Source organism: Rattus norvegicus, chromosome X, assembly GCF_021556685.1.
Source record: "Rattus norvegicus strain SHRSP/BbbUtx chromosome X, alternate assembly SHRSP_T2T, whole genome shotgun sequence".
NCBI lineage: Eukaryota > Metazoa > Chordata > Mammalia > Rodentia > Muridae > Rattus > Rattus norvegicus.
Genome location: NC_141554.1, coordinates 123,027,995 through 123,043,151, shown reverse-complemented (window position 1 = coordinate 123,043,151; position 15,157 = coordinate 123,027,995). Strand labels below are relative to the sequence as shown.

At 37.5% G+C, this 15,157-nt stretch overlaps 2 protein-coding genes across 12 annotated transcripts in view; one reads left to right on the top strand and one right to left on the bottom strand.

The window, feature by feature from the left end:
• Wdr44 (WD repeat domain 44) overlaps positions 1-4,346 on the bottom strand; it is a 105,723-nt gene extending 101,377 nt beyond the window's left edge. For 2 of the 4 annotated variants that reach the window (XM_087599035.1, XM_087599037.1), the window contains exons 1-2: positions 4,139-4,346; positions 3,870-4,056 (exon numbers count right to left, since the gene is read on the bottom strand). In XM_087599035.1, the coding sequence (XP_087455161.1) occupies positions 3,870-3,946 (77 nt within the window). In that variant the 5' untranslated portion in view covers positions 3,947-4,056; positions 4,139-4,346. 4 annotated transcript variants of the gene reach the window in all.
• Positions 4,019-15,157, top strand: part of LOC120099301 (uncharacterized) — a 53,591-nt gene continuing 42,452 nt past the window's right edge. For 4 of the 8 annotated variants that reach the window (XM_087601176.1, XM_087601174.1, XM_087601169.1 and 1 more), the window contains exon 1: positions 4,019-4,384. In XM_087601176.1, the coding sequence (XP_087457302.1) occupies positions 4,134-4,384 (251 nt within the window). In that variant the 5' untranslated portion in view covers positions 4,019-4,133. Of the gene's footprint in view, positions 4,385-13,530; positions 13,801-15,157 lie in introns of those variants that run through there. The other 4 variants (XM_087601178.1, XM_087601172.1, XM_087601171.1 and 1 more) reach the window with 3 other exon arrangements.

Below are 15,157 nucleotides of genomic sequence, written 5' to 3'. Positions count from 1 at the left end.
GCCAAAATATGTATAATTAACTCCTATTCTAAAAAATGCATTATTTTATCCTAACGCCCCGAGACCTAGGAAGTCTAGGATTTTGGTTGTCACTAAAAAAGTTGAAAACATTACATTTATTTTTATAAAAATGTTCTCAGATGCAGCCCTTGAGAATAGATAGGTATAATTCACAGTTGAGAAAGGTATCCAACTCATATATAATTTAAGCAGTAAATAATTTCAAATCTGTAGATTCTGAACCATGCATGTGCCAAAGCCATCAATGTTTGTTAAAATAAAAGATTATAAAAACATGTAAGCCAGGCCTGGTGGAGCAGGCTAGTAAGACCAGCTACTCAGGAAGCTGAGATAGGCCACAATGTTCAAGGCCTACCTGTGCTACAAAAAGTCCAGGCCAGCCCGGGCAACTTAACAAATACACATTAAAATAAAAATCAAACAAAACATAGGCCGGGAACACTGCTCAGTGTTAGAGTATATCTGAGATTAAGTTGTCAGTACAATAAAAACAAACAACATAGGAACACACCAACACACACACACACACCAACACACACACACACACACACACACACACACACACACGCACGAATGCCTATAGATTTCTCCAAGAACAAAAATTTGTCAATAAAACAAACCATATACTACTAAATCTCAATATGACAGACATTCAAATTTTAAAGGGTTCTCAAAAATGTAATTTCAATTTAAAGTTAAAGTTGAGGAAATGAGATGACTCACAGTGTTCCACTCTTTTCTGCTACACCACAGTTCCTCCTGCCTTTCCTGCTGTATTAAGCAGCAGAGCAGAAAGAATGCCCTATTATGAAAGTGATCTAGTATAGAGTTCTGTAATTAATTCAGTATGGCATCATGGATAAGCTACTTTCTCACTATGTACTCTAGTTTTCATAATGTTTTGGGAAAGAGTTCAACAAATTGCCATTTCTAGGTATAAAAATTATATTATAAAAGTTCTACATAACAAAATGAAAATATAAATTCTTGAAAGAGAAATTTGGAATTCGTAGCCAAGAGAACTGAAAGGTTTGGGCTGCTGGTTGTAAACAGATGTATCAGTTCAATTTAGAAGGTTTGTACAAAAGGACTTTACTCAGGGATCTACTAGGGGAAGATCGCTTTATACAGTGTATAGCAATTATGATATATTAGAATAAACACTACACTAGTGTTTGGTGAGCTGGTTTCAAATGCTAGCTCTGTTGCTTACAAGTTGTTTCTCCTTTAACAATATATTTAATTTCTCTAAGATCATATATGTCAAAATGCACCAAGTACTAATCAAAAGGTATCATCACAAATGTACACATTACAAACTGGGTAAGAGATGGTCTGCCATGGTGGAAACATAACTGCCCTGGACTCAAACTCTAATAAATGGGCTGCTTATTAAATTAGCTTTCAAAATATAGATTAATAAATAAAAAACATGCAATAAATCAATATTAGGGAACAAACTATGTATTTGGAATCTGCTGATTAACAAAATTAACAAAATATAAGGAGTCTCTCAAGTGCGTCCTCAATTTAGTAGAATTTGGTGAAATGCTCTATGTATTCCCAAACACACAAACATGAAGAAGCATTTTTTCAAGTGGTCAAATTCACTCAATTAGCCTCTTAGAGCTTAAATAGAGCCACTTTGGTTCATAGCAAGGAACAGAAGACATTTCTTATGCTCAACCAGCTAGTGATGCCACCTGTTTTCCGAAATCACAATTTGTCACTGGGTTTTTTAAGCTGTTAGCTGCCAAGCTAAGTCTGCTCACAGTACCTTACAAATATGCCACAAGGGATAGAGGAAAATATAAACAAAGCCATCCCTTTTCTGCCTTCCCAATATTACTAACGTTCCTCAGGTCCAATTCTCCAGGTAAAGTGTATTTTCTTCCAAGTCTCTCACTAATACACTAGGAGGGAGGACATATAATCCAAACAAATCTTGTCACTTTATCCATAGAACTCTCAACATACTCAATTTGGGGGTAAACTAGAGTTAAATTTAGGAAGGTGACACTCACAGGACTTTAAAGAGAAACAAACTTTTCACCTACTATAAAGTTCTTGAGAAACTCTATCATCCCGGGGGAAATAAGTGCCTATCAATTCTCTCATAATGACTCATTGGATTCAAATAAGTTCTGTATACTTCCTCCTGCAGTAAGCACTCTATAAAATTAACAGATCCAATGCCAAAAAGAAAAGAGAAGAATTCACACTGGAATACATGTTCTATGTCAGGTCCTGAACTAGCAATTTACAGAGGTTCTGAAATAACTGTTACTGAGTTGCTAACAATAGTGAAAGCTGATAATTTCTCCTTCCCGACTTAAAAAAAGAAAAAGAAAAGAAAAGAAAAAAGAAAAAAACAACCCATAAACGCTTACTAAGTGTTTTATTCTCAATTAACCAGAGCTGACAGTTTCTTACTTTGAAGGAATAGCCACACAGAATCCATTTATTTCAGAAGAATCCATTATATTTGAAAATCTAAGTTCTGAACCTGGATCAAATACTGAACTTCAAGGCGATTCAGTGCTATCTCAAGACAGATCACTATTGAACCCACATCTCACAATAGTGACAGACAGCTTGCTGGAAACACATACATTAGTAATCTACCAACATATGTTTCTTTCAGATCTTGTTGCTGTAACTTTGGGGAATATAGTGTATATAATATAGAGCAGATTTTTGAAAGCCCTTCTAAAAGGTAGTTGTCACTTTATTTCTGTCAGAGTATTTCCTCCACAAGGTAACTCTAAAAACTAAGAGTTCAGCTCTAAGAACCATACATGAACATACACATTTTACCAATTAATTTTCAAGATCTTATATTTGGAGAATACATTTCAGTGCTTCTAGTTAGACATGTCAGGAGATGAGTTTGGGAAATAATTTGAAACTGTATTTTAACTCTGAAATGTGGAGGGGAATAAAATAAGTTAAGTCCAAATCCTGGTCAGAGAAGCTTTCCTAAGAGTGAACTTCCTACTCAGAGCTAACCATATTAATCACCAGTAAAACATCTTGCAAAATGAGAGAAAGGGGACCAAGCTGGGCACTCCTTCCAAGGACCATATTACTCAGCACTTGTTTGTAGCTCTGTACTCGGCTGTGTACATTTATGTCCGGCTGCCCTTTCAGACCACATCATTCTCCCTAATGCTAAGGATCTTGTCTACAATTTCCTCTGGCACACAGTAAAGTGCTATTTCAGTAAAACACAGCTGATGTTGAACACATGCGCTGGCTGGAGGACCTCCTTAAATAAATATCTATCTGCCTTCTCCCCGCTTCTCTTTTTATGCAAAAGAAAAGGTGAATGGCAAATAGGGTCGAGTTACAGCCACTTCGGAAATGAATAGGTAAGCTAGAGGGGTTTTTTTTTTTTTTTTTGGTTTTTTGTTTTTGGTTTTGGTTTTTGGTTTTTTTTGTTTTGTTTTGCTTTTAAAGAGCCAGGAAGTTCAATTTCTCCTGCTACTGCTCCTTTTGGTCCCCGAGGGCCAAAACAGATGTTGGAAAGGTAAGCTTTGAACCCCGCAAATACAAATCGCTGCCTCTGAGGCACGAATGCCATCCACTCAATGGCTGGCTAAGACAAGAAAGGGGTTCCGAAACAGGCACCGAGCTGTTCACTATGGAAAAGGGTGGAGGAGGAGTCCCTCTCCCTCTTCCAACTCATCCTGCCCTAAGAAGTCCCAGGTCTGTGTTCTGAGGTGTCCAAGTGAGACTAAGGAACAGCGGTGACGGAACAGCGGGATTTAGGAAAGGAGTATAGGGAGGTGCGGGAAAAGCAAGAGACTAGGATGTCTGAGCTCTGGGCCCGGGCTTCTGTTACTTACCCCACAGGATAGCTGCCCCCCAGGTGCACATCTTCAGGGGCATCATAGAATTCCTCAGTGTCGCTTTCCGACGCCATTTATAGGACACACCCGCGGGTGAGGGGGCCGGCTCCGCCTAGAGAAAGGGTGATTCCGAGCGTCTCCTCCTCGTCAGTTAAGAGTGTAGAGAGGTGGGTCCCAGGCGACTCTGAAGAGGGCACAGATGACGTGGAGTGAGAAGTCGGTTAGGGACAGGGGACCACCCTCAGTTGCTGGGCTAAGGGTATGACCTGCAAAGCGACTGCCCGAGGTGGCTGCAGTGGGTCTGGGATTGTTGCCGGCGACCCGGGTGCTAGGTGTATGGAGAGCGCTAGAGAAGAAGCTGTGGCTCTTCTCAGTCCCGGAGAGCAGGCAGCGGGCGTGCCAGCGACAGCAGCTCCAATTTCTCCCGCAGCGGCAATTACAGTTGCAGGGAAAGCTACTAGCCCGCAAAATACCGACGCGCACCTAACCTCGCGAGATTTCGCGTCCGGCCGGTAAAGCGTGGGCGGGGCGGAGAGGTGGCGGGGGGCGGTCCCAGAGAGACAATCTTCTGATTACTAATGCGGGAGAAGCCTGTCAAAATGGCGCAAGCGTGTTGAGGGCGTTTGGTAGAGGCCGGAAGTAGTGGGAATAAGGGAGGTGTCTAGCCTGCGGAGGGGAGGAGTCTAGGACCTGCGCAGGAGCAGCTGGGTGCCAAAAGTCTGAGACACGCCCGACTTCGGTGGAGTTTCCCTTAGTGTTTTATTTACTAATTCTGCTAACTGCAGTTCGAAAGAAGCATTTTGAGAGGGATGATTTTTGAATCTCTTCCGTCTATCATGAGAGAGCCGTGTGAGCATTTAGGATTGTATATTACTTAGTCGTTTAGCCAAGTCTGAAATATCTTGCCTTAGGGTTTTGGCACTTCTACCATCTCTAGTCTATAGGAATAGACCTGTCTTATTCACTTACTATGAGATCCCTAATTGAGATCCAGATAACAAAGGGGCAAAGTCCATAAGAAAGAAATAGCTGGGGTGTGTCCCATTTCCAAAGAGTAATGGTGGATTTATTGCTGGAGCTGAGCCAGCAATAGAACTCCAACTTTTTCTCAACACTGATCTGTCCTCGTTGCCCAATGATGTGAGAGAAAGTGTATACTGCCCAAAATGTGTGTCACCCAAAAGACAGACAGACAGACAGACCGACACACACACACACACACACACACACACACACACACACACACACACAAAGATGTGATTGATCTACAAACATAAGACAGAAAAGAGGATACCATTACAAGACTAAGATCTTCAACTGCTCAGTGTCCTGTGACTAAAATAGAAAGATATATTTTGAAAGACAGATGCTCTTTCAGAAACAAATGGTCATTTTTGCCCATTAAAGTGATAATATTGACTTTCAGTGTTTTCATGAGGCACAGTTATTTCTTCCACTGATGTCATGAAAGGCTCTTGGAGTAGTTCATGCAGCTTTAATCAAAACGGCAGCAGAAAAGCTTGGATTGGGATCAGGGACATAGCCTCATAGAAATTAGAAACAGGGTTCTAAAGATATGATGGAGCAGTGCAACACCAGACAAGATCTAGTGTGCTCTGGTGGACTTCTATAAATTTAAATGCTATAAACTCCGTTCTGAAACATCCTTAGAGGGGTTAGGGAAAACACAACATAATCAATTCTGCTAGTATTTTGCAGTAGAAGATATGATAGTTCATATAAATAAACAAACTAGTGTATAACCTCATTCTGTTCAGATAACGACTGCCAAATAAGACTAGGATTGACAATTTGATTGGCAAATAAGTTCCTTAGAAAAAAACTGTGTACTGTGTTTATATCATTTCCCCCTCCCTCCAATCCCTCCAATGCCATTGCCTCCCCAATTCTTTTAATTATTAATGTCATATTTATATGAGTAAATATATAAATATAACCTACCGATACCAGTTTCTGTTGCTCATATATCTTTTTAGGGATGACCACTTGGGACATATGAATTTTTTTTAGATGAAGGTTTGAAATCCAGACGTTTAATTAACAGGAAAATATCTGGGTTTCAAAAACTTTAGAAATGTCCATAGTGCAGGCAAAGGAGTTATAGATTCTTTTGAAAGTATAACTTTTGTCAACAATTTCTATTAGATTTCAAGTGTTTTAAATGTCTTATTTTAAAGAATGGACTTATGATCCTTACTACAAAATAAACTGGTAAGATGATAACAGCTTTATTGAATTTTCTCCAGTGTTTACAGTGATTAACACATCACACTGTGCTCCCCCAAATATAAAAAATTATTTGACAATTAAAAAGCAAGTTAATTATACTGTGTGCAATGGTGCATATCAGCAATACTAGCATTTGAGAGATGGAGACAGGAAGATCAGTATGCCAAAGTCATCTTATGCTGTATAATGATGTTACTTAAGAATCTGTCTCAGAAACAAACAAACAAACAAACAAACAAACAAACAAAGGTTCATCTCAAATTACAATTTTTTGTTCACTATAAAAGACAGACTTTTTGTTTTGAGTTATGGAAAAATTATTGAAAAATATTGTTATATGAAAGCATATAACCATATAAATTTATTTTCTTCCTAATTACTTGTCAGCAAACCTACACATTTCTTAAAATATTTTGGTTTATTGTAGAGGTATCACCTGTTTGAATATTTGAAGAAAAATATTTTGATGCAGTGTTACTATGTGTGGAGTATGTAGCAATTCAGTAAACATGTCTTATTTGGTGTCATGGAATATTCCAAAATGCTGAAGACAATTTGAATATGAAGGAAACAACTTAGTTACGATCTTACACAAGCTCATGGTCTAGTGTTGCAGTCCTGGTTTGATGTTTTATTTGAACACTCTATGCCAATTCTCTATGGAGTGTTTAAGGTAAGTTAAACATTAATTACTCAGTTGAGAAAAGGTCAAAATGGGTAGCAAGAATGATAAGCCAATAACATCTTAGAGCTGTTATAGTTGTCTATTCAAGTGCTTTTATAACTGCATGGAAGTTAATTGCTGGGAGCAATAAAATGTACCTTAACTTTCATCATTTTTGAAAATGTTAAAGATGTGTTTATTTTGCCTGAATATCTGTTTCTGAGTTTTGAAGCATTAAGTTAAGTTCAAAGCAATGGTTTTTATAAATGAGCCCATTAATCAAATCTAATTTCACAGGAAAATCCATATATACATTTTTAAGTGCTCTGTTTGAAACAGGGATGATTGAGGTCCCTGTTTTATTGACCTTCTCTGACCCCTTCATGGACAGCCCTGAAGTGCTGTAAAACAAACAAAAACAAGCATAAGAAAAAGACAAAACTATTGTCTTCCTATATAGTGATGAACAAACTAGTCCTTGCTGCTTTTGAAAATAAAATTTAATTTGATATAGCTAGTCCTATTTATATGTTATGTGCTCACTGTTTTCCTGGCAGAGTTTAGCACTTGAAATGTTGATTGTGCAGCTTGTAAAGTGTGAATATTTACTATCAGAGTCATTACAAAAATGTTTTTGTACTCTGGTCTATACAATAGAAATTTATAGGCCACCTCATAAATGAAAGTACTCTTCAATTGATTATTTGAATTCCTTCCACAAAAATCATAATACCTCACAAAATCTTATGCATAAATGGAAATTACGATAAAATATTTTTCCACTTGGCTCATTCCCAATGTCTGGAGAACTACACAGACCTAAAGCTAAGGTTAGGTTTAAGGAAACTCTTCTTGCTTGGCTATTTTACTTCTCCATATATGAATAATTCTATTCTAAAGGGAAGAAGTCAACATTACCATATGGAGCAGCTTGGTGTGGGTGTTTTCTCTCTCCTCTTAACAAGAATCATATAAACTGTCAGTATCCCTACAACTAGTAGGCAGTAGTCAATCAGAAAATCCAAGCAGCTTATAATCCATGTAACCTTTTCTTGTAAGCAAGACAGTGATAACTCAGGATAAATAACTCATAGAGGATGAGGTTGGTGGAGATACATTATAGACATTAAAAGATTTGATATTGCCATTTATGAGATATTTTTGTGTGCTTTGAAATATCAGAATCCATTAAGAACATGTTCTGAAATTGTTGAGTACTTGTCAGGGACAAGATAACATTTGCTAATCATTGGCCCTGAATTATCTGTTGGAAAGATCAATTGTGTTAAAACCGTAATTAAATAAATTGTTGCTATTTGGCCTTGAAATCTTTATATGTTTTTTTCAGCCCATCAGTGTACCTTTAAAATTATACTTTATGTTAACATCAGAATGAATTTTCAAACCTTAAGCTAAGCAGAACTGAAATAAAAAGTCTAAAATGTATTGACATAGGAGAACCAGACTGCAATTCAAACATGTTATTTTATAGTAGAATATTATGTAGCAATGCACTCTTGTTCAGGACTCTGAAAGAAGGCAAAATAATTATCTTTAAAAGAATGAATTTGTTAGAAGATGTTTACTCTATCATGATAAATACATTAAAAATACAACATGAGAAGAATTTCACATTTACATATGCATTTATTTCATTGCCCCCAAACTAGGTAAAAGCAAAAATCCACATTTAAACTGAATCAAGTAACATAGGACTATACAAAATGTACACACCCATATCTCAGAAATCTACTACCTAACAAAATCCATTGTGTTTAAAATCCCCTGTGTTCACATCTCCTAGTTTGCTTTCAGGAGGGGTTTTCACACTATTTCAAAATAATTCACAAACTGTAACCTTTCTGATACTCCCTTTATTTCACAATAAGGTGCTATGTGTATTGTATTTTCTTTCCATGGGTAAAATTGTACTTCCATTTTTATTTAGTTCATATGGTGCACTCAAGGCTATATGTATGTGTGTGTGTGTGTGTGTGCGTGTGTGTGTGTGTGTGTGTGTGTGTGTGTGTGTGTGTGTGTGTGTGTGTGTGTATACGTTGGCCTCGCTTTTTTTTATTGGTAATGGTTTTCATCTTATAGATAATGAAAATGGCTGCAAGAAACTTCATAACATCTTAACTCTAAATCTTTTTCCTTTTGTGGTATTGGGGATTGAACATATTGCCTTGTGCCTGTGCTGAGGAGGTCTGTAAGGTCATGGGAGAACTGTAATTTTTCAGGCCTAGGTTAACAGATTGGATTTCTGCCATGTGCCCGGTGGAGAAAAACTTGCATGTTTATCTCATTAACTTAGATTATATGGACTATATAGTATAATTTTGTTAAGCAAAGGATATAGGCAGACAGGAAGAATTGTTTATCTTAAGTTCGTAAGGCACAAATCCCTACATTTATTTGCCCAAGAAGAGCTTATAATATGTTAAATGAAAACAGATGATACAGAATAATACATGTCATAATTTCATTTGTGTGAAATCCCTTACTTGTATACCTATTTGTTTAGCCACATAGAGAAAATTATGATAGAGTATTTAGAAAGAACCCATGGTTATATTTTTAAATTGCTGATTAAAATAATAACAGAAAGGGACTGGAGAGATGGCTCAGTGGGTAAGAGCACTGAGTACTCTTCCAGCATCTCACAACTGTTTATAACTCCAGTTCCAGGAATCTGACACCCTCACACAGACATACATTCAAGCAAAATACCAATGCACAATGAATAAATAAATTGTTTTAAAGGGAAGAAACAAGAAGAGTAGAAGATATAACTTCCCTTTCTCCTATTTTCAAATATATATATACATATATATATTTGTGTATATTCACAAACTGTAACCTTTCTGATACTCCCTTCATTTCACAATAAGGTGCTATGTGTATTGTATTTTCTTTCCATGTGTATATGTATATATATATATATACACATGTATATATATGTATGTATATATATATATAAGTATATATATGGCAACTTGTTAAATATTCTACAATAACTGTATTACTTTATAAATAAAAGGACTGTATTAAAACAAAACATGTAAGTTATCATATGCTAGATAGACTTACATACAAAATTAAGGCTTAATTTCTTTTCAGTGTTTTGCATAATTTAGGTTATATATCCATCTATTTATTGAGTCCATAATTTAGGTCATAGGATTTTTTTAAAATAAATTTCATTGAGAAACTAAACTTGGAAAGAATACTCACAAAACAAAAGAAAAATATATTTGGAATGAAGGTATTATACTGTTGAAACTGTCATACTATTTACACTTCAATAGACATGTAAGAGAATAAGCAATGGTAATTTCAAAGCAGCTACTAAATGGCAGACTAATGTTAAATGTCTAGGAATAAGACATAATGTTAGAAATATGCTTCTAATAATGTGATCTAAACATAACATTGGTTTTCAAAACAATAAGCAGTATATATGGCCTTATATAAAGAGAAGTAAACAAAGGCACATGAACTTTATGTTTAAAAAAAATCACTCAAGGGGTTGGGGATTTAGCTCAGTGGTAGAGCGCTTGCCTAGAAAGCGCAAGGCCCTGGGTTCGGTCCCCAGCTCCGGAAAAAAAAAAATCACTCAAATCAAAATATGTGACTGTATGCCAATAATCCAAACATTTGGAAGCTGAAGCAGGGAGATTGCTAAAAGGTTCAGGCCATCTTGGGCTAGCTAATGAGTTTGAGAAAGACCAACTTGGGTTAAATAGAGAAACCTTGTCTCAAGATAGAAGAAGTTGGATGAGGAGTTGCAGAGGCTCAGAGAGACTGAGACAGACTGAGACTTGGCAGATGGTTTACTTGTTAAAACATATACTCTAAAACAGATACTCTTTCAGAGCATCTGAGTTTAGCTTCCATCTCAGGCAGCTCCTAACTGAGGTCTCACTGAGTTACTCTGGCTGCCTTGGAACACAGTATGTAGACAAGCTGGCCTTGAAATCACAAAGACCTGCCTGCCTCTGCACCCCTAGTACTGGGATCAAAAGTGTGCACCACCACACTCAGCCTCTAGTCACAAATTGAAGAATTCCTTTGCAATTTTCAACAATGTGTATGTGTGTGTATGTGGGGGGAGGTTATATATCCATCTATTTATTGTTGAACTTTACCTATTGGCAAGCATTTATGTAGAAATATCAATCAGGAGTCTTGAACATATGTATCCAAGCAACAGGGATAAATAGAATTTTATGATTCTATAGATTATTTCATCTCACAACTTGGATGTTGAAATTTAATTTCCAGTGTGATTGTATTTAGAATAAAGAAGAACTTTTAAAAGTCACCATCCAAGTCTCATATCTGATGAAAACATTCCTTCTATAAAGTTCTCTGATGCACAGTCTTTCAAGGACATAGAACTTTTATTTTTCCGGTCACATTTTTGTTTTCTTTTATACTTGTTTTGTGATAATCTCAAACATTAACAAATTTCTTCATATTATTTAAACTGAAACTATATTTCTATAACTTCAATCATTTTAGAATTATAGTTACTGTCTTAGGGTTTTACTGCTTTGAACAGACACCATGACCAAGGCAACTCTTATAAGCACAGCATTTAATTGGGGCTGCCTCACAGGTTCAGAGGTTCAGTCCATTATCACAAAGGCAAGAACATGGAAGCATCCAGGAAGGCATGGTGCAGGCAGAGCTGAGAGTTCTCCATCTTTATCTTAAGGCCACTAGTAGAAGACTGGCTTCCAGGCAGCTAGGAAGATGATCTTAAAGTCCACACCCAAAGTGACAGGCCACACCTACTCCAACAAGGCCACACCTTCTTTTTTTTTTAATTTTATTTTATTTTATTTTTTTTATTATTAACTTGAGTATTTCTTATATACATTTCTAGTGTTATTCCCTTTCCCAGTTTCCGGGCAAACATCCCCCTCCCCCCTCCCCTTTCTTATCGGTGATCCCCTCCCCACCCTCCCCCCATTGCCGCCCTCCCCCCAACAGTCTAGTTCACTGGGGGTTCAGTCTTAGCAGGACCCAGGGCTTCCCCTTCCACTGGTGCTCTTACTAGGATATTCATTGCTACCTATGGGGTCAGAGTCCAGGGTCAGTCCATGTATAGTCTTTAGGTAGTGGCTTAGTCCCTGGAAGCTCTGGTTGCTTGGCATTGTTGTACTTTTGGGGTCTCGAGCCCCTTCAAGCTCTTCCAGTTCTTTCTCTGATTCCTTCAACGGGGGTCCTATTCTCAGTTCAGTGGTTTGCTGCTGGTATTCGCCTCTGTATTTGCTGTATTCTGGCTGTGTCTCTCAGGAGCGATCTACATCCGGCTCCTGTCGGTCTGCACTTCTTTGCTTCATCCATCTTGTCTAGTTGGATGGCTGTATATGCATGGGCCACATGTGGGGCAGACTCTGAATGGGTGTTCCTTCAGTCTCTGTTTTAATCTTTGCCTCTCTCTTCCCTGCCAAGGGTATTCTTGTTCCCCTTTTAAAGAAGGAGTGAACCATTCACATTTTGATCATCTGTCTTGAGTTTCATTTGTTCTAGGCATTTAGGGTAATTCAAGCATTTGGGCTAATAGCCACTTATCAGTGAGTGCATACCATGTATGTCTTTCTGTGTTTGGGTTAGCTCACTCAGGATGATATTTTCCAGTTCCAGCCATTTGCCTACGAATTTCATAAAGTCAACAGAGGAATGGATACAGAAAATGTGGTACATCTACACAATGGAATATTACTCAGCTATCAAAAACAACGACTTTATGAAGGCCACACCTTCTAATAGTACCATTCCCTGGATCAAGTATATACAACCCATCACAGTTACTAAGTCTTGACAAAACTTTTCATCTGTTTAAAGATGCTGTTTTAGTCTCTTCTGTGCTGCCATGGTGGGATACTTGAGATGGGTAATTTATAGAATAGTAGTTTATTTCATACCATTCTAGAGGCTGCAAGTTCAACATTGGGGTTCATATTAGACAAGAGACTTTGTACTTCAATATCCTATAACCAAAAGGAGGGAAAGAGGAAAGAGAAGGAGGCTCGTCTCATTTTTATAGGGGGACACTTTTCAAACATAACAATACTTACAAATTCTCTTTATGTTTTATCTTAGAAATACAACTTGCATGTTTACAGTGTTTAAAGACAGAGTTAAGTGAAAATTTCATCTGCAAAATGAATACAGCACTACATGTAGATGCTAATATATCAGTGTTCAGCATACGTAGATTTGTGGTTTAGTGGTTTCTATGTTCCTAGCAATAATGTTTATTGAAGTAACTCTTTATACTTTTTCACATAGTTTTTTTTTACTTAACAGTAAAGTAATGATTATCATTAGTGTTTACTAGATGCCAGATACCATATTAAATACTTTGTGTATATGATTTTGCTTAATTTATAACTATATGAGGAAGAGCCTCATATTGCCCTCATTTTTCTTGTAGAAACACTAGCATTTAGAAGAATTATATAACTCAATAAAACCTTCACAGATAGCATTTATTTAGTGTCAGGATATGATACCAGGTCTATCTAAATTCAGAGCTTAAACTCTTAACTTTTGTTTAGGAAGGGTCGCACTTTCACTTTCTCAGTGTGAAAACTCAGCTGTTCTGTGTTGTCCTATGCCTCTGGTGTCCTTTTGAAGTTTGTTGTAGCTTCACTAGCTTGTAGCAAATGAACATGTTGATGAAGCAACTGTCTAAAATAATATAACAAGTAAAAATTAGAGCAGGAAGTTAATGCAAGGGAGGGGTGGCCCCCTTGCAGTTGGTACAGACACCAAGTTCTCAGCATAAAGGAGGTTTATAACCCAGAAGTATCAACTGGGGGTAGGTGAGGTGGTTGGGGGTGAATATGAATTGGGCAAAAGCCGGCAGCAAGCTGCAAGCAGCAGCATGTTTGATTTTTGTTCTTTGTTGTTTTGGTTTTTGTTTTCGTTTTGTTTTGTTTTGCTTGTTTTTCTTCAGAATGGGATTTTAAGAAGAAAAGGAGGAATGTCTGTGCTAGGGTGAGTTGGTAAATCTTGACTGAATATGTTAGCCAAATAATGAATTTTGATTGTTGGACCTTGATGTTTTGTCTCAAGTGGCCAAATATGGGTAAAAACTTTGGGGGAAAGCTTTATGTATATAATTTAATGATTTTTTTAAAGCATGGGAGAGAGGAGGTTAAAGTGCAAACCTGCTCATGCCTTGTTTGCTGTGTTCTGGCCTGTAAAGATCCTTCATTCCTACCTTTTTGTTTTATAACTGGGTCACTGGGTGTTGGGTCAGTGACTGTCATTCTCTCTGGCTGCTTCCTGCTGATATTGCAATGTCATTCTTAGGGACCCAAGGAAGCTGGTCAAGGTCTGGAAGAACAGACTATGTCAGTTGCTTTCTGGGTTCTTCAGGACCATCTAGGGCTAGGGAAGTATAGACTGCAGTTAATATTTCTTATATATTTTCATTTGATGGCATGTTTCCTATAAATTAATATATTTCCGTTGAGGATAAATTAAGTTGGATTCTAAGATGGGCCCAACATTCCCAGATCCTGGTACATGTACCTTCTCTGAGTTATTCAGTCTGACACTCAATATAAATGTAGTTGTAATTAAAGTCCCAAATCAGTTGACTATACAATTATGAGATTATAGAGATGGATCTGACCTAATTTTAGGAACTCTTTGAATGTAGTTTTCCCTAGCTAGTTGAGAAGAGCAACTCAGGGAAAGGAGCCCTGTCTTTCCTGGAAGGAAGCAAACATCTCTGTTGGGAACTGCCTCTGAGAACCACAGAATGTGGATTAAGAGCATTCTGTAGTAACTGACAGAAGTTTCCTGTCAATTACCAGCCTGTAAATGCAGGCAGCAATATGTGGTCCTGTGGTGAATTCTGCCAACCACTTTAATGGACTTGAAAGAGGATCCCAAGCTGCAGATAAGAATGCAGCTTTACTTCACTTTGGTTTTCTTTGAAGTAGGTATATTATTCATTATTGTTATTTACTAAGAAATTTAAGTGTTTAGACTATTTTTTTTTACTTATTGACTTTGCATCCTGCTCACTGTCCCCCTCCTGGTCACCCCTGCCAACCTCCCCTTCTCTGAGAGGGTAGGGGCCCTTTGGGTATCCCCCTTACCCTAGCACATCAAGTTGTCTGTAAGGTTAGATGCATTCTCTCACACTGAGGCCAGAAAAGGCATCCCAGCTAGAAGAATACATCCCACAAACAGGCAACAGCTTTTGGAATAGCCACCACTCAAGTTGTTTGAGACTCACATGAAGATCAATCTGCCCATTTGCTACATATGTGCCTAGGTCCAGCCCCTGTATTTTTTTTTTTTTTGATTTGTTGTTCAGTCTCTGAGATCCGCAAGAGTC